Source organism: Eupeodes corollae, chromosome 3, assembly GCF_945859685.1.
Source record: "Eupeodes corollae chromosome 3, idEupCoro1.1, whole genome shotgun sequence".
Classification (NCBI taxonomy): Eukaryota; Metazoa; Arthropoda; class Insecta; order Diptera; family Syrphidae; genus Eupeodes; species Eupeodes corollae.
In genome coordinates, this window is record NC_079149.1 from 71,009,392 (window position 1) to 71,035,891 (window position 26,500).

At 32.3% G+C, this 26,500-nt stretch overlaps 2 protein-coding genes and 2 non-coding genes across 8 annotated transcripts in view; 3 read left to right on the forward strand and 1 right to left on the reverse strand.

The window, feature by feature from the left end:
- On the reverse strand, positions 1 to 24,555 carry LOC129949439 (uncharacterized). Of its 5 annotated transcripts, none has more exons than XM_056060904.1 (5): positions 24,415 to 24,555; positions 984 to 1,050; positions 739 to 911; positions 533 to 689; positions 1 to 464 (listed from the first exon to the last, which is right to left on the reverse strand). In XM_056060904.1, exons 2-5 carry the CDS (start codon positions 1,018 to 1,020, stop codon positions 313 to 315), a joined length of 519 nt encoding a protein of 172 aa, XP_055916879.1. In that variant the 5' UTR covers positions 1,021 to 1,050; positions 24,415 to 24,555; the 3' UTR covers positions 1 to 312. The 5 variants fall into 5 exon arrangements, with proteins under 5 accessions (XP_055916879.1, XP_055916880.1, XP_055916877.1 ...); XM_056060905.1 differs by lacking the exon at positions 24,415 to 24,555 and adding an exon at positions 24,275 to 24,401; XM_056060902.1 differs by lacking the exon at positions 24,415 to 24,555 and adding an exon at positions 1,412 to 1,566 and having other exon boundaries at positions 533 to 686.
- LOC129949436 (neurogenic protein mastermind) overlaps positions 1 to 26,500 on the forward strand; it is a 160,734-nt gene that overhangs the window by 13,293 nt on the left and 120,941 nt on the right. The gene's annotated exons all lie outside the window — the stretch shown is intronic.
- Positions 20,822 to 20,894, forward strand: Trnar-ccu (transfer RNA arginine (anticodon CCU)). The gene has a single exon. It is a non-coding gene; the product is annotated as a tRNA-Arg (tRNA).
- On the forward strand, positions 21,384 to 21,455 carry Trnat-ugu (transfer RNA threonine (anticodon UGU)). The gene has a single exon. It is a non-coding gene; the product is annotated as a tRNA-Thr (tRNA).

A 26,500-nucleotide genomic window follows, 5' to 3' on the forward strand; every position in this document is an offset into this window, starting at 1 on the left:
TACTGTTTAATTAAACAAAATTCTTTATTCATAAAAACTATTAGGAATTGTTTCATACAGAGACCGGCAAAAAAACTCCCGTATTTTTAGACGTTTATATTTAAAGCTATTTATAGATAAAATGGTAATGTTTCAAACTAATCAATTATTTTATTTAATGAAATGACATAGTACTTAATTTAAAAATTCAATAACATTTTTTTGTGTAATATTTTTTACTTATTTTTCATTTCCTTTTAAAATAGGTATGTTAGATCTTTTTGCCTGACCCATCTTTTTGTTGGACCCTGTATTACAAAAATAAAAACATATTTAAAGTGAAAGACTATCGATAATTGTCACTTTCAAATCCTGCTTTTTTTGTAACGATATTCTTTTAAAATGTAGATTTTTAATTCTCTTCAAGCCTTGTCGAATAGCTTTTTTATAAACTTCAGATGACGTAATTTCTGGTTTCACAGCATCTGTAGACAAAAAAAAAAAACAATTTTTTCAAACTAAGTATCTTCATTAAATCCAAACAATAACTTACTAAATAATGCTTCGTTAATGCTCTTGAAATTTTTGAATGCCTTTTTGCCAGTTGTTCCATCCCAATTATAATGTAAAGCAACTTCTGCAGATATTATATGTTTAAGGTTTTTTTCCAGCCCACCACGTCCAAAAACCAAATCTCTGAATGTTTCCTGCTACAGTAAATATTGATACATTATCTTTTTAAAAGCACACTTTACATACATATTTTCCAAAGTTTTCTGCAACTTCATTTTCAAGACCTTCCAAATCCGTTTCAGTTTCTACAGGCAAGTTGAGTTTTTCATGATGGTCGTTCAAAACAACTTCTTCTTTTATCAACTGTCGCAACAAAGTAGTTATTGTTGAAATTGAATTATTTTGTTTGTCTATTGCACCTAAGTATATTGCAAGCAAAATGAAGCAAATTTCATTGGAATTGATTTGGTTTGAAGAATATGTTTACTTACTTCGCAAATATTTCAGTTCTTTTTTTATAAATTCCATATCTGCAGATGCAATATTCCCAGTATCAAACTGTAAGTATTGAAAGAATTATGAATGTCCAAATTTATTAATTGATTGGAATTAAGAACTTTATTTGCATTGACGAGTATATTCCCAAAAATATATTTATGCTCTCAAAATAGTTTATGAGATCTACGCATGAATATTTTTGAAAATATACAATTTAAAGCTGTCGTTCTAAGCAGTTTGGCGCCTTTTAGCATCATACGAAATTTAAACATACGGGATTACCAAGGTAACAACGTCTTACAAGTAGTTTCAATCTTTCTGGTAAGATTATCAAACTTAAAGTTTTTGGTATAACTATACTACACAAAAACTAAACATTTCAATGCTGAATTTAATTATCAAATACAAATCGTATACACACCGTATGATTTACCGATGCTTCAGAAGTTTCGAATTTACTCATTGTTGAAATTTAATTTCCAATATTATTATTTTTTCGTTTGCAAATTTTGTTTAGGTATCCTACGAAACACTGCGCTTTGTCTTTTCAATGTCGGATTACTAAAATGTTAGATCACTGTTTTCATGCATGAAGCTAGTGAAAATATTTCCTTCATGATAAAGAACCCGTTTCGTTCAACAGTGAATTCAGGTATATGCAATAAGTGTTATAAGACCGTTGGAACAATTTCCCTTCTCAACTTCTTTATACAAAACTTAGCCACTAAGATGCTGCTAATAATTTCGAAATTCCGTTAAAGATTCTTGGAACGCATCAAAATTGTGTTTTATTGGCACTTGATTGAAGGAATCATAGAAACGTATTTATCTAAGTAAAAGCATTTGTACTTATTTGCATTTTTTTTCAAACTTTTGTCTTTAATTTAGCAAATGTTTTATTTTCCGATGTCCGTATTTTGATGGGAGTTTTTGTCTACATAAACAAAATCAAACTTCCTATGAAAAATGTTATTCCAATTTTGTATAGTATAAGTAGTAATGATTATAAAAATCATTTAATTGGTCATTGAATGTATGTGATGAGATTTTTAAATTCCACAAATCTGTTAATACTTATTTGAATGTGGGGCTTCTACAGTCATGCGCAGTGAAGGTTTTTTATTTACAAACACATACATATGGAGGTACAATTTTATGATGGGAAATACTGTTGCCCATGCAGTGTGGAAGTAGTATTGTGTATTTGACTCTCTCTTGCAGATGGTGAGCAAACACACAACATTTTCAACAATAATTTACGAGTATTTCTCTCTGTTTGCTTGCTACCAAAAATAGGTATTTAATAAAATAAAATTTAGACTTCGTGTGTTGTTTTCTTTTCCTATCACTAAATAATTTTTAAGGGTTGATATTGCCTTCATCATTTCTTTGTTTTGTTTTGGATTACCCATCATACCTACAGTATTGTGCAAAACATAACCAACCATATCGGCTTAACATTTCACGCTTCCTTTTTTTATACATTTTATTATCGACAATTGTCCGCAAATATAGTTGGAGTAGTCTTAGAGGAAGAAATGTAAGTAAATTCAATTTGTGACTGCGGTAGAAGTTTCAGGTCAAATTGGTGATTAAATCTGAAAAAACTAATAAACTGATACAGTTTAAATTACTCGTGTTTTGTTGGAAAATCTATCCATAGTATAGTAGGATTTTACCCGAATAACAAAAACAATATCCATAGTATTAATACTAGCGATAAAAGTTAGAGTAGAATCTTACAAGGGATAGGTTTTTGACATTTATACGAGTCTCGAATGAATCTTATGTGATTTCGTTCTCCAATGTTGGTACGATTGATATTGCATTTGTTTCTCTATGGCGGTGTTCGTTGAGTAGTTGTGCGTTTGGAATCATGTGTTTTCCATTGGAGAAAAAATCAATATATTACTGTTGATGTTATTTAGTTTTGTTAGTGAATGAGGACTAACTGGGCTTATTTTGCAAGAGAAAACAATAGAAAAAATAATTAAGTTTTTCTATGTTTCCACCAAAGGTTTATCTCAGTTTAGATTAAATAAATCTTCTTCGTGTTTCCACCGCACAAGATGATTTAAAAATGATTAAGTTTGACAGCACTTTCTAAAATGCAAATGGTGTTTCGATGTTTCTTATGAATTGCAAGTGAGATAGTTTGATTGGTGTTAAACAATAAAGAACTAAAAAGTTCAGCGCCATATAAGAATATGATACCTACTCCATGTGCAACTTTTTTTTAAATTTGATTAGAACAAAACTATATTTTTCACAACCATGCAAATAAACAGGCCATAATGCAATATCTGTAAAACCAACTCCTCCACACAGGTTTTTCTTCACAAATTTTAACTCGACTCCGATTACCGACCGGAATCGAGTCGAATCAAGCTCATTTCAAATCGATTTAGGTATAAAAAGAACTGAGGCGAGCTTCAAGCTCTCTTCAACACCAAATGTTAATGTAGTAGTGTACCAACAAACCCCCTCCTTGAAGCAATTGTTAAATGATCTTTTTTTTATAGAATCTCAATTTCGAGATGTTCTCTTAACATTTCTTCTTGAAAATTGTCCATTTTATTAGTTTTAGTTGGTTTTTTTGCCAAGTTAATTTTAACTTTTGATTTTCACAAAACTTTTTTCTATTTGTGTGTTTTTTTATTATTATTGTGACAGATCTTCTTTCAGTTGTACCAATTTTCAAATACAAAAGTCTGGCTACTGTGGATCGTTTTGTTTGTACTATATATGGAATACCAAAAAACGCTTTTATTAAGTAATAAAATATTATTTATTTTAGAAAAAAATTTAAGATTTATTTGCAAATTAATTAAGTATACAGTCAAACTCGTCTATAAAGAACCAACAACTGAAGAAAAAATTGCTTCGTTATTAAGAAATTTTATACAAAATTAGTTATATAAGAACTTCAATTTTTGTAATTTTTAATATTTTCTTTATTTATTTATTACTAGCTGACCCGACGAACTTTGTTCCGCCTTAATGGCAATAAATAAGCAGATTGTGTTTTTTTTTTATTGGAAAAAATACAAAAAAAAAATAAAATAACTACATTAATCATTCATTATTATTTCTGTATTTTAGTACAAAGGTTGCTCTTCACTTAAGTACCTTGTGATACACAACATTTTTTGTTTTATTATCAGGCGCAAAAACAAACAACGCAGATGGTCTTCCGACCCGTGAACATTCCATGTATAATTGACCATGGGAAAAACATGAATGTTCTAGATTTAAACCACAAACTTTTAAGGATTGGCCTTGTGATTTGTTGATGGTCATGGCAAATGCAAGACGTATCGGAAATTGAAGTCTTTTAAATTCAAACGGCATATCGGTTGGGATCATCGGGATCCTCGGAATGAGAACTTCCTCATCTTTGAATTTTCCTATCATTATCGTAGCGTAAATTACATTGTTCATCAATTTACTAACCACCAAACGCGTACCGTTGCACAGTTTTGGTTGGTTTATGTTTCGAAGCATGATTACTACGGAGCCAACCTTTAGGCGTAAATTGTGCGGTGGTAAGCCAGGCACGTCCAAAGAGTTTAAAAATTCATCTTCATTTGTGACGCAGTCAATAGATTTGAATGAATGCATTGTTCCAATGATCTTATTTTGAATTATGTAGTTCAGGTCATCTACATCTTTATTCTTAGCCGCTTAAATTGCTCGCTCACTCAACCATTCATTATTTTTGTAGTAAGAAATAATATTTGGAAATACATTGTTGATAAGTTCGTCTTTTGATGAGACAAAATTACAGAAATTATTTAGAAATGATATTAATCCGCTCGATTCATCGACAGATACTTGACCATTACCGATAGTCAGCAATTGCTCAGAGAAATCTTCAGCAGATGTATCATTAAGCAATGTAACTCTCATGTTTGTTGTCAGCTGCAGTTTCTTCACATAGCGCCATAGATTTGACGATTTGAGGCAAGCGCTTATTTCATCGGCAGCCGTAGATCTTGGAATTACTGGCAGTATTTGGCGGAAATCTCCAGACAGTAAAATCATTGCTCCTCCAAAACATCTCGAGTCATTGCGTACATCTTTTAATGTTCGGTTAAGTGCTTCTAATGCACGTTTATGCGCCATTGTGCATTCGTCCCAGATGATGATTTTCGATGCCGCTAAAACTTTGGCCATTGATGAGTGTTTTGCAATATTACACGTTGGCCGTTGGGTCTTCAATAGTTTGAAGATTTAACGGTAATTTGAATGCTGAATGAGCCGTACGGCATCCTTCTAACAATGTGGCTGCTATTCCAGAAGAAGCAACTGCAACCGCTATGTTGGATCTCGCCCGAACAGTTGCTAAAACTAATGACATAAGGAATTTCTTGCCAGTTCCACCAGGGGCATCTAGGAAATATAAACCACAATTTTCATCAGCGATTGCCTTCATTAAAGTATCATAAACTTCCTTTTGTTGGTAATTCAACAGGCGTTCACCTAAATATCTTGTTCTGCGTCGCAAATTATCTATTTGTTGCCTTCTGTTGTTCGCTCTACGATTCTGCATTGCCAACCGAGCTGTTTCACGGGCTGCTTCACTTTGCTCTCGTGATTGAGAAGCACGAAGTCGAGTCATACTATCGCGGCGCTGTTCACGTGCAATTTCTTGTTCTTCTTCAGTCCTTTCATTTGCAGTATTTTGTATCCTTCTTGCATTACGGCTTTGTCAGGAAAGATTCGATCGTCTTGGTCGCGGCATTATTAATTAAACTTCACTTCACTTTTAATTAAACTTCACTTCACTTCAATCCACTTCTTAATTATTTATTTAATAGAAATAGTTTTAATATTGATTTCTTACAAATATCAAATTGTCATCCATACGTCATTACATAGCTGTCATTTTACGTCAATTACATAGCTGTCATTTGCGTTTTGTTATTCCAAGTCTGATTCTTTTTTGTTATACCACGTTTTATAGTGACTGACGTTTCATGTCAAGTCACACGGGAACGCTGTCGAACGGGATAAAAAGTATCCTATGTCCGTCTCCTGGCTCTAAGCTACCTCCCTACCAATTTTCAGCCAAATCTGTTCTGCCGTTCTTGAGTTATAAGTGGTGTAACTAATACGACTTTCTTTTATATATATAGATTATTTCCTGTATTTTCAAATTTAAAAATGTACCTGCAAAACTTAATTTTTTATTTAAAAATCGTAGACAATATTTTTGGTATGCAGTTGCTTAGAGCTTATTGATATTCGTTTTACTTTTCAATTTCGCAAAAAAAAAATTAAGAGCTGTTTTCAAGATAACGAATTCCGAAAAAATAATTTTTAAACATCAAACATAAAAACATTGACATTTTTGATCATCAAGTATTATTGAGACATTATAAGAGCTTGAATAAAAAATCGGTATAAAGAATCGGTTGTTAGTTATTGAGGAAACGTGAAAAAATAACGGTTCTATGAGGGGTACACTTTTTGAGTAATACAAGAATTAAGAAAACAAATGTTAGTTCAAATAAAAAAAATCTATCAGCTTTTTTTTTAGATTATTAGTTTTATTTCCATTTCATGTTTACAATTATTGTCTTAGCAAAATAATGTTTAATTATAATGATTAATAGCGTAAAGTTAAAATTAAGTATTTAGTTATATTTTGGACATAAAGTATTAACAAATTCGTTATTTACAGATCAACAACATTTAATTATACATCATGTATTATAAATTATAGTTAAATTATAATTATTAAAACTATAGAAGACAAAATAGTTTTTGACCATGAATTGTAAAATGAAATGGTATCATGCACTGTGTGGTACTGATACCAGTTAGAATGCGTTTTTATTAGATATACTTTAAATTTAGATGAAAAACCGCGTGGTATTGCTGTAAGAGAGTGAGGCAACACTACAAAAAAGTAGAGATTTATTTGCATCAGAAGAAGATTTTACGATTGGGTAATGAATATGTGAGAGAGAATATGAATTTATTTTTTTTTTTTTTTTTTTCAAATTCATTTTTATTTATTCAATGAATATGAATTTATAATGAGATATGAATTTAAAATTATTGATGGAAATTAAATTAAATAAAGCAAATAAAACTATCTTTGTTATAGTTTAGGTTTTCGTGGTATAAGAGGTCAAGTTACTACACGCATTAAGTCTTCCACATCTGATTGAGAAAAGAACCAAATTCTAAAATTTCTAAGAACCTGTGGCATTGGCCATTGCTGTTGCATATATCTACTGGAAGTTTATTATATATAAATGGAGCTGTGACAGTACAGAAGCGTCAAAAATGCTCTATTTTATTTTTGGATAGTCACTGGGCTTTACTGAAAAATTGAATTTATATAAATAATAAAAAGTAAAGGCCCGAGCACTGACCCTTGGAAGACGCCTATACACATGCACTGTAATAAAATTCGAATTTTTGATTATTAAACGTCAAACCACCGAAATCTTTGGGCTCTAGACCCCAGGACAGACAGGTGGATGGAATCGGGAGACATTTTTTTCGACTTCTTTATCATCGTAATTTCATGTTTGATTCATTCATATTTTATTTCTTAAAAAAAATTGTTTAATTGTTTTGAATAAATCATAAACGAATTTTAAAATTTTTGTGTGCAACTTCGATTTTACCGTTGTATTACAATTAACGTCGAGACCAGTTTGGTCGAATTGGCGTCGAGTAAGTTTATTTTTGCAAATGAAAGAACAAAATTACATAACAGCCTCAGCCTTGAAATAGTTAACAAATATAACGTGAATAGAAAATGTAATTTCAATACATTCAACTACTATTTCAATTAAAGCTATAACATTTAAAAACAGCAAAATTGGCCATAGTAGAATCGTTACATTTTTTATTTGATGTGTATTACCGTAGACGAACAATTGAAACTGATGTACAAAATTAAACTATCTATGAAAAGTTTGCTTCCGGAAATTCATAGTAATCAAAAAAGGTTAATTCGCCATTTTGTTCTTAGATTTTAAATAAAGAATGGCTAATTGAACGAAAAGTAAATAAACATAAACTATCCCAAAACTGCATTTCTACAAACATTTCGATAATCTCGCAGCTATAAGAAAAAGAATGGAAAAAACAGCGTGCAGTGTAGAGTCGATGTGGTTGAACAATAGTGTATATTGTTATCTATTGCTCCGTTTGTTTGGTTATCATTACGATATCAAACTTACTTCTTGTAAAACAGAGCATAACAGGGGGTTACTAAATACATAACTCACTTTTTATACGCCTCACTGTGTTTGTTTTATAATTCAGCTTTTGAAAATAAAAAATCTGTTTTAATTTTATTATTTTCAAAAACCAATTCTTTTTTTGCACCTGCCAGCATTTTTGGCAATATCAAATATATGATCATTCCATAAAAGGTGATCTGTGATACAAATATCGAGTACAGGCAGTTGATTAGTTTCCATAGATAGAGGCATCGGGTGTGTGTTACGCTTTTACGACAGGAGACATCATTGAGTTTTCGAAGCATTTAATTCTACACGGTTTCTGACTCCCCATTGGACAATGCTGTCAAGATCAGAATTTAATGAGCTTATCATACGCTGCCGTTTAAGTTCCACATCCGAAGGACAATGATGTGAATCTAGAAACGAGTATGAAAAGCTGAGGATACTGTCGTCGGCGAAACAGTTTAATGGATTAGAAGTGGCAGACATAAAATCATTTATGAATATTAGGAAGAGATTCGGAGACAAAACGGAGCCCTGGGGGACACCAGCATTTATTTTATAAATTTCAGACTTGAAACCATCCAATACAACTTGAATTGAACTGTAAGAAAGGTAATTTCTAATCCAACGAAGAAGAGATTCATCAATACCAAAAGCATTCATTTTCGATAAGAGAGCTTGGTGTCAAACTGTTGAAGTTCCAGAACAAGACTGACTTTATTTAATTCAATTATGTATAACAGAAATAAAGTTAAAAGATAAGAAGAAAAATTACATAAGTACATGATATGATAAAGAGGATGCTAAAAGTAGATAACAACAACCTGTGTTGCCACTTATAATATTCATATATTTTCAACACTCCTCCTCAACACATTGTTATTTTTTTTTTTTTTTTTTTACATTATATATTCATTTCTTTTTTGAAATAATTTTAATAATTTAATTTTTATTAATTTAAATTTAGACCCATTAAAAGAGTAAATTTGTTGTGTTTTTCTTTAGGAAGATTCTTGGTCAAAACATCAGCGATCATGTTGTTGGTACAAACATACTGCAAATCAATCTTCTTTTGCTGGAAAATCTCACGGACATAGTGGTACTTGATGTCTATATGCTTACTCCTCGAGTGATAGACTGGATTTCGTACGAGTTGTTGTGCGCTAAGATTATCTCCATTGATGATCATTGGTGTTTCATTATGATGTAGACCGATCTCAGTTAAAAGTTTTTGAAGGTAAACTGCTTCTTTTGTTGCAGTACATAAGGCCATGTACTCTGCTTCGGTGCTACTTAAGGCCACACAATTTTGTTTTTTCGATTCCCATGAAAAAACACTGCCTGCAAAGAGAAAAACATAACCTGTGAATGATTTTCTATCAGAAATATCCGCACCCCAGTCTGCATCAACAAAGCACTCAATTGGCTTTCCAGTTCTTTTATAAGTTAGTTTAAAGTTTATGGTTTTATTTAAATATCTGAGAATATGCTTTATCCCTGCCATGTGTTCAGCGTGTGGATCCTTATTTCTCTGTGATAACTTGCATACAGAGTGCAATATATCTGGACGTGTCGATATGGCCAAATACATTAGTGATCCAATTAAACTTTGGTAGGTTCGTTCATCGATTCTCTTGCACTCCTTAGACGTACAATGCACTTGAAAACCTGAATCCAGAGGTGTAGATGCTTCGCGACAGTCCACCATGTGGTTATTTTTTAGCAATTCTTTAATGTATTGCTTTTGGCATAATGTAATAGAATTTGCTGTCCTGCTCACCTCGACTTCCATTCCCAAGAAATAGTGAAGTTGGCCTTTGTCTACTACCTCGAACTCATTTGCTATACTTGCTTTGATTCTGGCCAGTGTAGTTTCATTAGAGCAAGCAATTAAGATGTCGTCGACATAGACTGCGATTATGTTGAATTCATTCTCAAAATTCAAAACATAAACACAAGGCTCACTTTCGCATTGCGAAAATCCAATTTTCTTTAATGCTTCATCAAGCATCGCATTCCATTCCCGCCCAGATTGTTTCAACCGATAGATTGCCTTGTTCAATCTCAGCACCATATCTGGACACTTTTCATCGACAAACATTTCTGGTTGTTTCATGTAAACTTCGTCATGTAGCTCACTGTTTAAATAGGCGGTGGACACATCCATTTGGTGTATAAACAGCTGGTACTCTGCAGCTAAGGCAATTATCATTCTGATGGTAGCGAATCTTACGACGGGCGAAAAAGTTTCATCGTAATTTACACCGTACTGCTGACTGCACCCCTTGGCAACTAGTCTTGCTTTAAATCGGTCAATCGTTCCATCTTTGTTTTGTTTTAAACTGTAAACCCATTTACAATTTATCGCCTTTTTGTTTGGAGGTAGATCGCATAAAGTCCAAGTGTTGTTTTCAATAAGTGAATCAAATTCTCTGCTCATAGCTTTGACCCACATATTTTTATGTGAATTATCGTTAACAGCCTCAATAACTGTCTGCGGAACCTTAATATTTTGGTTAGAACTCATCAAATTTACCAAATTGTATTGTTTTTTGGGACGTCCTGGATTCCCCGTACGGATTAGTTTTGGTCTGCCCGGGCCTATCCTAGGAACACCCACCTCTCCAACAACTTCCTGTTTAGTACACTCACCGCTATCTGTCTTCTGAACAACGTCACCTTTCTTCTCACTTTCCTCGCACACGTCTCCTTCAGCGATTTCCACGGATGAATCAGTAGAGTCATTATTCTTGATTATATAAGGAAAAGATTCACTTATTAAGTCTTTTTCTTCAGTTTTCCCATCTTCTATGAACACAACATCCCTGGTTATTATGATAGATTTCGTCTCAACATCATAAACTCTGTATGTCTTAGAAGTCTGAGAATATCCCATCATTAAAACAGTTTTACCCTTTGATGCGAACTTTTTTCTCTGTGTTTTGTTAAGTGCAATTCCCTTAGATCCAAATACCTTTAAATGTGCTACGATTGGCTTATGACCCGTCCATACCTCAAATGGAGTAACGTCAACTAAAGCCCTAGTAGGTGAGCGATTCCTCAAATACGCTGCTGTGCTAATGGCCTCTGCCCAGAAATGTTCCTTTATACCTGCATGACCTAACATACTTCTCGCCATTTCCACAAGTGTTCTATTTACACGTTCTGCTACACCGTTCTGCTGAGGTGTGTACGGCACTGTTAGCTGTCTTTTAATGCCACTCTCACTTAGGAAACTGTTGAAAGCATTATTAACATATTCAGTGCCGTTGTCACTTCTGAGTTCTTTGATCATTTTCCCAGTTTGAAGCTCTACTTCAGCTTTGAATTTCTTAAAAATTCCAAGAATTTCATCCTTGGACTTCAGAAAATATACAAAAATGTACCTCGACTTGTCATCAATGAAGGTGACAAAATATCTAGCCCCACCATTTGAAAACGTGTTGATAGGACCGCACACATCCGAGTGGACAAGCTCCAACAAGTGCTTTGAACGATTCTCTGACATTTTGGGAAATGGTTTCACGCACATTTTACCATTTAGACAGCTTGTGCATTTAAAACTCAATACACTTTCAGATATATTAGAAATGTTCATGCCATGTACCATATTTTTCCGAACAATATCACTAAGGCTGCCAAAATTTAAATGTCCAAACCTATTATGCCATATGATAGAATCACTAACATTATTTTGTGCGACTAGACAGGCGTTGGTGTTGCCCTCATCATATAAAAATAAGTTGGTCACCTTTTTTGCCTTTAACACAACACCACCAGTTTTGTTTTTTATCCATGCATAATTATCATCAAATAAAACAGTGTTATGATTCGATACCGCTTTGCTAACTGATATAAAATTGCTTTGTAAATTCGGCACATACAGAACATCTCTAAGAATGACCGTAAAACCGTGAGAACCGTTTGTTTTTAATTCGACATCTCCTCTACCGTATGCAAGCACCGTTTCTCCACCCGCTACTTGTATTTCTTCTCCGTGTTTTTCGAAGGTAGAAAACAGATTCCTGTTACAGCACATATGTGCCGTTGCCCCACTGTCAACGCACCATGCACCACGTGATAAGTTTTCCGTACTTGTAGCCGCTACAATTGATAAGAAAGATGCATGCTGGTTTGATTTCTCGTCTTTCTTTCGCTCTTTACACTCTGATGCAAAATGACCCTTGCGCCCACATTTAAAGCATCTCACATTGCCTTTCTTCTTAGTTGCTTTCTCCTTTGATATTTGACCTTTGGATTGTACCAAGTATGCTTTGCTATCCGCCAACAAAACACCGCTACCTTTGTCTACCCTACGTTCCCCCTCCTCAATAATCTTAGTTTTCAGAATGCTTAGGCTTGGAAACGTATCTCGAATTTCGATAGCTATAACGAAATTTTCATACGAACCTGGAAGACTCGAGAGCAAAATGATTACCAAAAGTTCTTCTGGAATGATAACACATACTTCGCTAAGTTTCTCAACGATGTTGGTAAAAGAATTAAGATGCCTACATGCATCTCCATCCTCTGCCATTCTGAGCCCCAACAGCTGCTTAAATAGCGATACTTTTCTTGCAGGTCCCTCTCGCTGGTATACCTCACGGAACTTATTCCATATCTTACAATGCCTTATATGGTTAATTTGGGATGGCTTAATAGAAAGCATAATAGATGCCAATGCTTTCTCATCCTTAGCCTCCCATGCCGCCGCCGCCACATTTGCAGCCGTAACCACCGCAGCATCAGCCCCAGTATCTACCTCAGGTTTAACCTGCTTCCCGCAAACAAAAGGCCACAACTCTGAACATATGAGAACGCTTTTCATTTGCACGCTCCACGAGTCGTAGTTCCCTTCATCCAATTTTTCGATTTGAAAATTTGTTGACCCGCTCATATCAATTATTTTTTCTTTAATTTTAATTATGAAAATTTCGCAACTCTTTCACGAGTAGGACCTGGGCCCATAACCTGTTGAAGTTCCAGAACAAGACTGACTTTATTTAATTCAATTATGTATAACAGAAATAAAGTTAAAAGATAAGAAGAAAAATTACATAAGTACATGATATGATAAAGAGGATGCTAAAAGTAGATAACAACAACCTGTGTTACTTATAATATTCATATATTTTCAACACAAACTCTATCAAATGCTTTTGAAATATCAAGTGCAATAATCTTACTTTCCCAAAACGATGTAAAGATTGTTCCTAGTGGCCGTATTGCTACTAAAGCCATATTGTCGGTCGTTAAGAAGCTTCCGCTTTTCAAGATATTTCTTGAGCTGATATTTAATCAGCGTTTCCATGACCCTGGAAAGGGACGTCAGTGTTATTGGACGATAGTTAGAGGGAAAGGAGGATTCGCTTTTTTTAGGGACAGGCTGAACAAATGCTTTTTTCCATCCGCTCGGAAAGAGACCTGTAGAGTAGGGAAGATGGAAGATGCCAGTGTTGAAGAACACTTCTTCAGAACAATTGGAGAGATACTATCCGAGCCAGCGGATTTGTGTATGTCAAGATCTTTTAGTACTCTTGCAATTGCATGAGTGCACGAGCGTTGGAACCGAGGATGACGTGGAGTTTCGTACGTTTTACAAATGACCAGAAGTTTTGACTACCTTTGGGACATTGTAGTATTTTTTGCCTTAGTTGGAAAAAGCTTTGGTAGAATCAAAAATGAATAAATTCAGTTTTTATTAAGGCATTCGTGATTTCTAAAAGTAATACAAAAATTATAATTCGACATCCGCCAATTCATCGAAATTTTGTGCCTCGACCATCTTCAGATAAATAAACATAAATGCTATCCTCATTGATTTTAAAGCTTGTTTTCGACGAATGCTCGTTATACCAATATACAAATTGTAAAAATATTCTACCGAATCTTAGAGTCGGTGATCAATAGTGTTTAGGGCGATTATTTAAGTGTACATATTCTATGTGTGATGTTGCCTTGTCAGTGAGACAACGGGTTGGTTAAAAATATAAATGCCGTTCAGCCGTCAGCAGCAATCGGGGTTCTCAAGAATTGAGCATCGCTCAGACCACATTATGGCGTAATTTCCGTAAGAATTGGTCTGTTAGGTGCGAATTGCAGGCGTTACTGTGCAATGTTTTTTTTTAAATAATGTTGTCCGACATTTGATGTATGCCTTGTGGCACCATCCTTACAAGGCACACATCAAAACCTTACAATCGATTTATTATTGATGTGCGCATTATCTAAAGAAAGGACTAGTTGATGGTCGCCTTTGTATTATTTTCTTTGGGGACGACGTACAGTGGTTCGGGTTGTATGGTAGAGTGGAAAACAATCTGTTTCATCTGAACGGTTCAAGGAATTTAAACAAAATTTGGCAAACATGTTTAAATAGGTCAAAATTTAGTTGAAGAAAAAAATAATTATAAACAAAGTTAATAATATTTTTCTAAAATTTGAGGGTTTTGATCAAAAATACTCCATTTACCAAGATCGGAATCTTTCGTACGTTTCACTCTCCTAAACCCGTTTGTTTACATTGTTGTATTTGTAATTTTGACAATAAGTCCATGAATAGATGTGAGAACAAACAAAAAAAAAAAACGATGCCGTGGGCTAGCGGCACTTTGCAAAGCAAAAACAAAATGTGGAGGTTAATTGTTTTTTTACTTTTTTTCAATGAAAAAGTCAGTTTTAAGCTTTAATTTTGCAGTCGTTTTGTTGATAGTGAACCAATGTACATTTTTGTCTTGAAAAAAGCGTTTTTAACATCATTTTGTTGTAATCCATTCACTAATTTAGAGTAATCACTACGAAATTCTTTAAATTTCATAACTAACCTCGAATTATTGTATCAAAGATGCGTTCGAAGAACCATCAAATTAAGGGTGCGAGCGCAATTTTTTTGTATTGAATTCTAACAAATTTTCGTTAATGAAAGGCCCAAATATTTTTTTTGCAAGTAATCAAAATCTGTATTAATTTAACTAATCCAAGTATATTTATAGTTTGTTTTTAATGATTTAACCATTCATATATTCTTCAATTCCATTTTGATTAATAAATATTAAGTTTAAAAAAATACCTTATCCATAAAATTCTTGATTGATTAATGCATACATGTGTTTGCTATAAAAAAACTTTGCATCAAAGGAACACCAATGTTTTAAAAAACTAATCAGAACGATTATAGCGAACCTGTTGAATAAATGCAGAACAAATAAATTGAAAATTTTGACATATATCACAAAATGAAAACGTGAAAAAATCGTTCTAAATTCATGTACAACTTATTCAATAGATCAAATAATCGACATTAATGTTTATTGTTGACGTAAAGAAGTTTTTTTTAGCGATTTCCCACAGTTTAACGCAAAATATAATTTTCATTCATTCCGTAAAAATGTTTAGTTATAAAAGTTCAACTTGTTATTGTTTAAAGGGTATGTTTAATAAAAGTGCTGCTAATAATAAAAAAAAATATATATTCAAAATGCTTTAAACAAAGCAACTTATTTTCAAAACATGGTTACCGCAAATTTGTATTTCAAAATCTAACTACAAACATAGTCCCTCAAAAAGAAATTTTCAGGAATATTCCTGCAACAAACAAAACTAAAATTTGGTCCTGCAATTATCGAACTGTTTAAATAATGAGATTACTAATTTAATTGAGGAATCTGAACTAGCTAAAGTTTGCAATGGAACTTCACAAGCATGCTTCTCGTAGCATTGTCTGTACAAAGAAATACGGAGGCATCCACCTATTGTTTCCACCCGAACTTCTAACGTCGCCAAAAAAATGCTCTAACCCAACTACACCTGAAAAAAATTGTTTATTTTGTCGTTTTACAAAGTATTGCGTTACACTTTTGTCCATTTCCAATTATTCTTAACCAGTTGCAGCTCATATTGCATTCGCAAATAATTTAAGTAAATAAAAACCAGCATTAATAAATCATTAAATATGTATTTGCTCAATCTTATTTTATATACATTAACAACATTTATTTGAATTGAAATAAAAAAGCTGTATAAATCTTCCAATTTAAGACCATATCAGCACATCAGATTCTCTTGGTTAGGATTGTTTAGTTTTTGAACGAGGCCATAAAACATTCAAAATAAAGCATTTAGATGTGCCTGTAGACTATAATGAAGCATTTTGATGGGCCGGAACACTAAATGTGAGAATGTGTTTGGTTTTTGCATCATTTCACGCACACTTTCTCACATTTAGTGTGTACTTAGCTTGTAGGCAAACCGAAATGTCAGTCTGAGATTCCGATCTTGGTAATGGAGTATTTTTGGTTTTGATGTTTGTTTGGGAGAGCGGAACAAAGTCTATAAAATCTGCACTATTAAACTAATTTTAGTGAATTTTGGTCAAGACAAAAATATTAGAAAAAAGTTATTGACATTTTTATAAAATTAGAGGCTTTTGATGTTATATTTTAATAAAAGTTTTTTTTTTAGTAAATCTTTTAGGGCATATCCGAATACCGAATACAATAAATATATTTTTTTTTTTCAAAATGACTTTAGTTTTCTTTGAATTCCGTTCCATAGACTTAATAAATGAGACATAAAACGTTTCTTTAATTCTGACAGCACAGTTTCTATTGGCTCAGAAGTTAAGTTGGGGTACTCCCTCACAAAATATGGTTGAAGATTTTGAACATCATGACCATTAGTAATAAGTTTACTACACAACACCGAATAAGAATCCATTTTAATGTATTGAATTCACAATATATGTTTGTTATTATATTTCACTTCACTTTTACTTCTTGGTTGAACAAAGAGTAAACATTTTTCTTAAACACCTTGCACAAATGCTCAATAGCTCAATGCTGACTTTTTTTTCCATTAATCCTTTATTTAAGTAATAGATTTTATTCTTATAAGCCAGGTAATAAAAAACAAAGCAATAATACTTTAAAAATAACACCTTTTTCATTTCTACCTGCCCTACTTTTGCGAAAAATTAAAACAAAAAATAAAGGACTATCCCTAACCTTTTTTTATTTTGTATTAAGCTCTATATACGGTGACCATCCGTTCATTATTATAGTGAACAGTTCATTATGTGAAGAAAATATTCATTACATTATGAATTATTGATTGTTGGAAAACATAAAAATAATCATTATTTTAGAAATTGCTCATTTTTTGTTCATTATTGGATGACTTTTTTCTTTAAGGAAAGCCTAAGCATGAAAACCATTAAATGTTAAATAAAAACGTAACCTTACATCATAATTCGTAGTCTTTAATTTTCGGAACACTTCCTACTCTCCCAATAACAGAAATCAGATCATATTATACATGCTTACATACAGGGGAAGTTAAACTAATACTCTTACACTTCATCACTGGAAACTAGTTTTACCATTGAATTTTACTGACCATGACAATGGTAAAAATATTTTTCAGTGAATGTGAATGAAAATCATCTCAGAATAAATTGTTGAATGGAAGGAAAGCCAAATAAATGCTGGAAATATGTGGGTCGAAATTTTCAAGTTTTTCAATAAAAAAATGATACAGTATGAAAACATTTCAAAAATCGTAGATTTGTTTATTCCTTTCGGGGTCTAATGCCTACAGAGAGAGTTTTTTCAATTTTAAACAATGTATGGACAAACGAAAGAAACAATATGAAAATTGAAACAACCAGGTCAAAGTTGTTTGGCTAGCAAATATGATAAAAAGAGCTTAAGGTTTTTGTTTATTTTTGTTTGTTAATAAGTTAGAGTCTTAAAGAATCTGTTATTTTAATGTTTGTTTTGTTGCTTATCGACGAAAGTTCTTTTTTTGTTTATTTAAAAAATATATCTTTATATTATATTTATTTACTATTAGTCAATAAAATATAAAAAAAATTGAAAACTGGTCAAGATTTTTAATGTTTGGGTACTGTTCATTATTTTGTAACGGAAAATATGGTCACCGCCTCTATAATATAATTTAAAATAGCATAAAACTATATTGTTTCTTGTGTGTTGTTTTCAAAAAAATTGAGTTCATAGTTGAATATTTAAAAAAAAATACTTTTAAATCATACGCACTTACTTTTAATACTTTTCAATGCAACGCACAGTGGTGCAAGAGCGGAAAAAACTCTTTTTAAAAAGTCATATTTATCATTTTAAACTTTATGTTTAAGTACTCGTAGATAACCCTAGCGTATGATTTAAAATTATTTGTTTACATATACATATATTGTATGTTCTGATTTACATGCCCTCAAAGTTTTTACTTTACTCAAATTGCGAGCCGTATTTTCAACAAATGTTGAGATGTTTTTTTCCGAAGTTTCTTTTAATATATTCTCTAGCTTCTTAAATCATTTAACTGGTCTATTTTTGATTATCTAAAAAAATAAAAATATTGGTTATTTATAAAAGATACCTTCTATAAGTAGTCTGAAGCTTTAGTACTAGGAAAAAATGCGTTTTTTAACTTTTAGATTAAAGAAAGCGCCAAAAGATACCGAGCTCCATCCATTCATGTTAAAGCACAGACAAAATCAGCTGCAGATACGTGCAGGTGTGAAAATTATGATCAAAAATGTTTCACTGAATCGGATTTCAAAAAACTTCGTTTTGATGGTAGTGTTTACCAAAAAGTTTGATTTCTTCCGTATTAATTGTCAGAATGAACTGGTTAAGCCCATTATTTTAATAAAAAATGTCAAACTTTATTTTAAAAATTAATACATTGTCCCAGGTCTGAGAATTTTAATTTTTGCGAAACCATTTATTTCTGCCTGGAAAATTTTTCAACTTTGAACTCAATTTCCTTGAAAACAATACAGGAAAAACAATATAGTTTCATGATATTATAAATTATATGATAGAGCTTAATACAAAATAAAGAAAAGGATTAGGGATAGTCCTTTATTTTTTTATTTTTCGCAAAAAGTAGGGTAGGTAGAAATAAAAAGGAGTTATTTTTAAGGTTTTATTGCTTTGTTTTTCTTGTGTATTGCGCAATTTTTTGTTACCTGGCTTATTAGAATAATATCTCTTACTAAAGTCTATATATATATAAAGGATTAATGCAAATAAAGTCAGTATGGAGTTATTGAGCATTTGTGCAAGGTGCTTAAGAAAAATTTGTAATCTTTGATCAACCAAGAAGTGAAGTGAAATATAAGAACAAACATATATAGTGAATTCAATACATTAAAATGGATTCAATCCAAATTCCTTATTCGTTGTTGTGTAGTGAACTTATTTATTACTTATGAACCCAAAGTGTATTGTCCCAAAACGTCAACTAATATGAGAAAACCACGAAAGAGTTTTGATGAATGCTGTGATCAAGCTAAAAGGTATAAGAGGGACGAATTAAGAAATATATTTCCTCAAGAAGATAAACTATGCAACAATATCAGAGAGCTTTTCCTTCTCACAATTTGATCCGGGTAAGGCTCTTGCATAATTTATACAAGCAGAATTCTCGAAACGCCAATATGAAATATTAAGACATGCGCTAAAAGATTTTACTAACAAAAAACTTTTATTTTGTAATAAAACATCAAAAGCCTCAAATTTAAGAAAAATGACAAAAACTTTTTTTCTAATAATTTTTTCTTGACCAAATTTTGGCGAAGTATGTATAAGACTAATCTTAACATGTGTGTAAAATTTCACTAAAATTCATTTAAAAGTTTTTAGATTTTAAAGAATTTGTTCCGATCTCCCACAAAAAACATCAAAACCATCAAATTTTAGAAAAATGTCAATAACTTTGTTGCTAATTACTTTTTTTCAACCAAATTTTGACCAAATATTTATAAGATAATATAAACATGTTTGCCAAATTTCATTTAAGCCGTTGAATCGTTCAGATTAAACAGACTTTTTTCCGCTCTCCCATACAAAGTGAACCACTGTGCGACGTGAAGTCATTCGTTTATGCCAAAAAGTCGACGTCGTTGAAAGAACTCAGGCAGGCGCTTTGAGTGTTGCCAGGTCTGCGTAAACTTGGTCCTACGAATCGACCGATGATAGTAAAGTTCTTAGAATATATGGTTTGCGGTTTATTGAAAAAAAAGTTGTCAAGTCCTTATTGGAAAACAGGAAGCAATCCAAAATGTTTGTAGTTGCTCAATTATGAATAAAATAAATAGGATAATGTTTAAATATTTGTAATACTCTTGGGGCTCTGATTAAAAACTGTTGCATTATCCTGGACTTTAAAATTTGCTGTGCATATAAACGATAAACGTATAATTTTAAAACGAACATTTTAAAACTTTTTTAATGTTTGCATTTTCTTCTAAGACCAACAACAGCCAAGTATTGTACCTCAGAGTGTAGATACATATAAAAGAATAATGCTGGGGGCCAGTGTGGCCCATGTAAGCATTTTGATGAGAGTTGCGGGTTGGCTTGTGAGGGGTCCGATCAGTTTCGCCTCCAGAATAACAACGAGATTTATTTTAGGACTGAAATATTCCTAGGTACAATGTATAAATTGAAGAACGCTTTTACTTACAGGTTGGCTGCAAAGCCAATAAATGCATTTTTCCACATAAAACAACACTCTTCTTAAAGAGCAGTGTGTAAAATATGATATAGTACCGTAACAATAAAAAGTTACTCTGTCAACAATTTTTATCTGCCCCAGTGGCCTAATGGATAAGGCATCGGCCTCCTAAGCCGGGGATTGTGGGTTCGAGTCCCATCTGGGGTAAGGAAAAAGTTATTTTTTAAATTTTTTAATCAACTTAATCCTGCCATAGAGTTTTTTTCTTCTAACTTTTGGAGAAAGGAATTAAAAATAATCCAAGAATGTTATGAGGTTGCCTCCAAAAAATCATTGCTTTTAAATACGAATAAACGGACGCTTTTGTTTGTTCTTGCGAGAGAGAATAAGAGGGGAAGTATACTTTGCAAAGTTACCTTTACACTTGTTTTAATTTGATTTGATTTCTGGACAGACATTGCATTGAAACACTGCGAGGAAATCTGATTTTATGATTTCTGTTGATGTTTTTAAGAACCTAAAACCTTATTTTTTCGATACTGTGTTACTATTTGAACAATTATAATAATTAAATAAATGAGGAGCTTTTTTGCTGAGTTCAATACACAAAATATACGAATCTAGGGAGATTGAGGTGTGAAAGAATTTTTAAAAGCTTAAATTTGATTATCAAACTTTGCCACCAGTTTCTCGTTGGCCTCTTTAGCTCAGTGGCAGAGCACTGGTCTTGTAAACCAGGGGTCGTGAGTTCAATCCTCACAGGAGGCAGCTTTTTTTGTGCACGATTCTATAATTCTTGATCTTAAATAAATATAACCACATATAATAACTATAGAAGAGAGATATGCACCAATCTTGTTGTGTTGGTAATTAAAGTATCAGTGAGCCAGTTTCCAATTAGTGGGAAAACTTTATTTATAGGCTTGATTCTTAAATGTATAGGATTCTGATAACTTCGTTGGGAAGTTACAACATGATTTTCAACCATCATAAAGTACAATCATACTGTCGAAAAAAAGAAGTGCAGTTCCAAAAAATTGCAAAATCACGAAAATTTCGACTGAAAAGAAACTTCAAGACAAAAGTATGATATTTAAAAGCTTTTCTTCTCGGTTAATTTGAAAATAGTCTTTAAATTTGTTTGGACATTTAAAGATGAAAATCTCATTTTCGCAGAAAGTTGCATTTTAATGTTATTAGAATCAAAAATACTCAACTTCCCAGATGTGAATCTTGTGTACGCTTCACTTCCCAGGCCGAAACCCGTTTGTTTGCATTGTTGCCTTCATTGTTTTGACGATGAGTCCACAAAAAGATGTGATAATCAAAAACAAACAATACGGTGAGCTATCAAAGCGACCCTTTGCAAAGCAACAACAAAATAATGACAATGAGGTTAAAAAGTTTCGTTTAGAGAGCCAAATATTTTGTCCGTCCTTGAATTTCGCTGTTTTCAGATTTTTGTTCTTACATTTTTCGGTTGTAAATATCAGTTTGATTAATAAATTAAATTTCAAAGGATAGCTAACAACGTTCTAATCATATACTCCAAACAAATATGCAGTTAAAGCGTGTAAAACTTACCACAAAGCACCCTTTTATGTTGTTGCAGGAAATAAGCTTGCGTTTTTACAAAGAGAAAGGTAATGTGAAAAACATTGGTAGAATCTAGTTTCTGTAGACGGAGAAAAGGCTTAGTCTTAGTCTTAGTCTTAGTCTTAGTCTTAGTCTTAGTCTTAGTCTTAGTCTTAGTCTTAGTCTTAGTCTTAGTCTTAGTCTTAGTCTTAGTCTTAGTCTTAGTCTTAGTCTTAGTCTTAGTCTTAGTCTTAGTCTTAGTCTTAGTCTTAGTCTTAGTCTTAGTCTTAGTCTTAGTCTTAGTCTTAGTCTTAGTCTTAGTCTTAGTCTTAGTCTTAGTCTTAGTCTTAGTCTTAGTCTTAGTCTTAGTCTTAGTCTTAGTCTTAGTCTTAGTCTTAGTCTTAGTCTTAGTCTTAGTCTTAGTCTTAGTCTTAGTCTTAGTCTTAGCCTTAGTCTTAGTCTTAGTCTTAGTCTTAGTCTTAGTCTTAGTCTTAGTCTTAGTCCTAGTCTTAGTCTTAGTTTTAGTCTTAGTCTTAGTCTTAGTCTTAGTCTTAGTCTTAGTCTTAGTCTTAGTCTTAGTCTTAGTCTTAGTCTTAGTCTTAGTCTTAGTCTTAGTCTTAGTCTTAGTCTTAGTCTTAGTCTTAGTCTTGGTCTTAGTCTTAGCCTTAGTCTTTGGCTTAGTCTTAGTTTTAGTCTTAGTCTTAGCCTCAGTCTTAGTCTTAGTCTTAGCCTTAGTCTTTGGCTTAGTCTTAGTTTTAGTCTTAGTCTTAGCCTCAGTCTTAGTATTAGTATAATAACTCAAACAAATGATATAAATGATATAACCTTCAATATAATTGTGTAGTATGGAGAATAACGTGTATCTTTATGTCAATAGCTTGCATTAAACTTAAATAAATAAATAAAGTATACATTTGTCATACTCCGTGCATTCCCTGAAAATTGCGACTTTTTCTTGAGAACATGTTATTATTCTTTTTAAATAGCCGCGTTTTATTATCACTATGATCTGATCCGGATCAGATCATGATAATAAAACAGCATTGGATCATCATATTTGTTATTATTTAAAGTTTGGTAGCATTGTCAAATTCGTTCTTTCAAAAATGACATTTTAGAATAAAGCAAAACAAAATTTGTTCAGTCTGGCACTTTCAAACTCAAATTTTCTTTTCGAATAAGCACCTAGAAACGTTTTGGTACCCTCTGCACTCCAGATTCTTCTTGGCCTAAAAATAAAATCAAATTTGATGAATGCAATACGAGATAGATTACAAATTACTTACAATTTATTAATGTTTTCCATTTTGTGTGGTTGCAGATTTGGGAATTGTTTGACGTTTAAAGCAGAGTTGCCCAAAGAACATTTTATTTCATGTATATTTTTTTGTTGTTCTTTTTAGGAAAAATGATATCCATTAATTGGGCTAAATATACATTTTTGCACTTATTCATTTTAAGTTCACTAATTTATGTTTCATTTTGTCAAAGGTTTTTGTTTTGTGTGTTTGATACAAAAATAAATAAAAATGAAATTGCTTACTTTCTATTTAAAATATTTTTTTTTTTCAGTCGGAGGAAAATGTAACTATGGCAATATGGGTTATAGTTTTAATAGTTGGTAGTGATACCAACATTTACATGTTATATTACAAATTGCATCCCTCTCTGTGCGAACTAGAGAAATAAATTTTGGATTTCAAATTAAGATCCAAACACAAAGCTGGATCTTGATTTGTTGTTGTAATGCATGTAAATCCATGATCTGGATTAGATCATGGTGATAATAAAACGCGGCTAATGTTTGTCTGTAAATTAAAATGCAATGAAAATGAAAATGAACAACTTTATTCTTTCTCACCTCCTTGTAAAATGATTACATATTCAATGTATTAGGTATAAGGTTATACCTAATTTGATGTTACATTTTTTACTATACCAATATTCAAATTGCAAATATATAATTAATGTGGATGAAACAGAAAAAAGTAATCATTGATGAAACAGTTTACCAAAAATCGGATAGTAAGATTCTGTAGCTCTGTTTCTGTTTATAGTAAATAAAAGTATTCGGCAAATACATTAATTAATGTCGCACCCCATTGATTGATTTTTTACATTAACAAATTCCTTAAAATATGTCAGATTATACCTTATGATTTATAATTGTTTTTATAAATAATTGCAAGAATTATTGGGTTTGATTGTACAAAAAAAAACAATGCGCTTGTATGGAATGATGTGTACCGACTACCGAGGCTTTAGCCAACCGAAACAGCTAGTAGACTTCACTGTCGCTGTCTCCCCTACTGTATATGGACAAACTATAGTTTCATTTTTAGCATTGTGTTTAGGTAGTTTATAGTATTTGCTTCTGAGTGACTCATCAGCGCGACCAGAATTAGTGCAATTTGTTGACTGGGTTGATTTAATCATTTAAAAAAAGTGCATTAAATATTCATGAATTCCTTACATTTACTCATACATATTGCAACTATTGGGACGTTTTCCTTAGCAACTTAATCGCAATGGGTTATTAAATAATAATACAGAAGAAATCGGATGATACTGCATTTAATGCATCATCCAAATTTTCCAATTCCCCATCCCAAAGAGCAAACCTTAAAATCTCAAGAGAAAGTAAACTTCACTCTATGTTTATGTAGGTATACTATATACCAAGTAAAGTAAAATTCTCAAACTCTGGTGAATGAGAAAGAATATTTGGAATCTCAAAGAGAATTAATGCATCGCACAATCTCAAAAGACACAATGGAATGAATTCACTCCATAGTAACAGGGAATCATAATTGCAGACGAGCGACGTTTGTCTTGATAATTGCAAAATGGTATGTTTGTTTTTGTAGTTTTTTTCTCTATGAATAACAAAAAGCTTCTCAAATTCCAGAGTATGTTTGTGGGTGCTTTCCAGCTCACGCAAGTTGCTTGGGTATTATAATTTTTAAAACAACAGCATATAATACTTTCATATATGTAAGTTTATAGCGTCAAAGAAAAAAAAAAAAACAAAACTATAATTTTGATTTGAATAAGAAAACAGAAAATGTAGAAATAATCTAATTGCTGTTTTGCCTTGTTTGAATATTGGTTTATTTCAAATAAACTGGGGTTTACGATACTTACATATTTGAAACTACATTATTTACATAAAATACGTAGCGTGCTAAGACGGAAAACAAGAACTAGACACAGATCGAATGAAACAAAAGAAAACATAAACTGGAAACAGTCAAATTGATGAATGTTTAATATAAAATAATGCTCATGAATTAATTAATGGTGACATCTGACATAACTGACTCTGACTGAATGCTATTGCACTATTGTTTGTTATTGAGCGGTGTCAGTAAAAGCTGAAGTTGACCTATTTACGAGAATTTATAGTTTTAGCGATAGTGAATGTGCACTGTTTAATTTTGCTTTCTCCATTATGTTAACACTTTTTTCCTCTGTCTAGCTTTTATTTAAATGCTGTATTTTCACTTGGGTGCGATAAAAAACACTTGATGTACAAATTATTGTTCCAAATACGAATACAAAATTAATTTACCCGCTGCGTGCGGTGTGATATTTCGAAACTTTTAATAGATTTGCGTTTATAGAAAGACGGAATATAGCTTTTAATAAAGCTGTCATACAAAACATCATCGTAGTAGGCTTCCTAGCCAGCGATAAATAAAGCCTGATATGTATCATCGACTTTAACGCTATAAGCGAAAATTTCAGAATATTCCCTTAATAAGAGAAAGATACTTGCTATTAACAAGTCGAAAGAGCACCCAATGCCTGCGTATGATGTAAAAGTCATTCTTGGGGATTTAAACGCAAAAATGGCTTTGAAGCTGGTATTTAGGCATCACGCAGGCACCCATAGTTTGCAAGAGAACAATAATGACAACGGACTACGAGTCTAAGAACTGGCAGCATCGACAAACTTGGTTGTTGAGAGTACCAATTATTCGTGCAAAGATATCTACCAAGCCACCTGGGGGGGAGAGTACGATAACTTTAGACAAAGTTTGATGACGGATTTGTATAGAACAGTTAAAAACAAGCATTTTTTACTATGGGAGGGGGTGGTCTATCTCCCCCCGGTAATATTTACAATTAAGTATTATACCTTTTTTAAAGACAACATTTTTGTCTATTACCTTGTTTTTAAATCAAGTCAAAACTATGCATAGTTTTTGAAAAAAATAGTTTTAAAGTCAAAATTT

What these genes read in the sequence shown, in the direction of transcription:
- LOC129949439 (XM_056060901.1), bottom strand. Translation starts at nt 1,453, where the DNA reads ATGAGTAAATTCGAAACTTCTGAAGCATCGGTAAATCATACG. An exon ending in AAGCATCGGTAAATCATACG is followed by an intron (nt 1,051 to 1,411) that starts GTGTGTATACGA and finishes CAATACTTACAG; the next exon opens with TTTGATACTGGGAATATTGC. An exon ending in CATTAACGAAGCATTATTTA is followed by an intron (nt 465 to 532) that starts GTAAGTTATTGT and finishes TTTTGTCTACAG; the next exon opens with ATGCTGTGAAACCAGAAATT.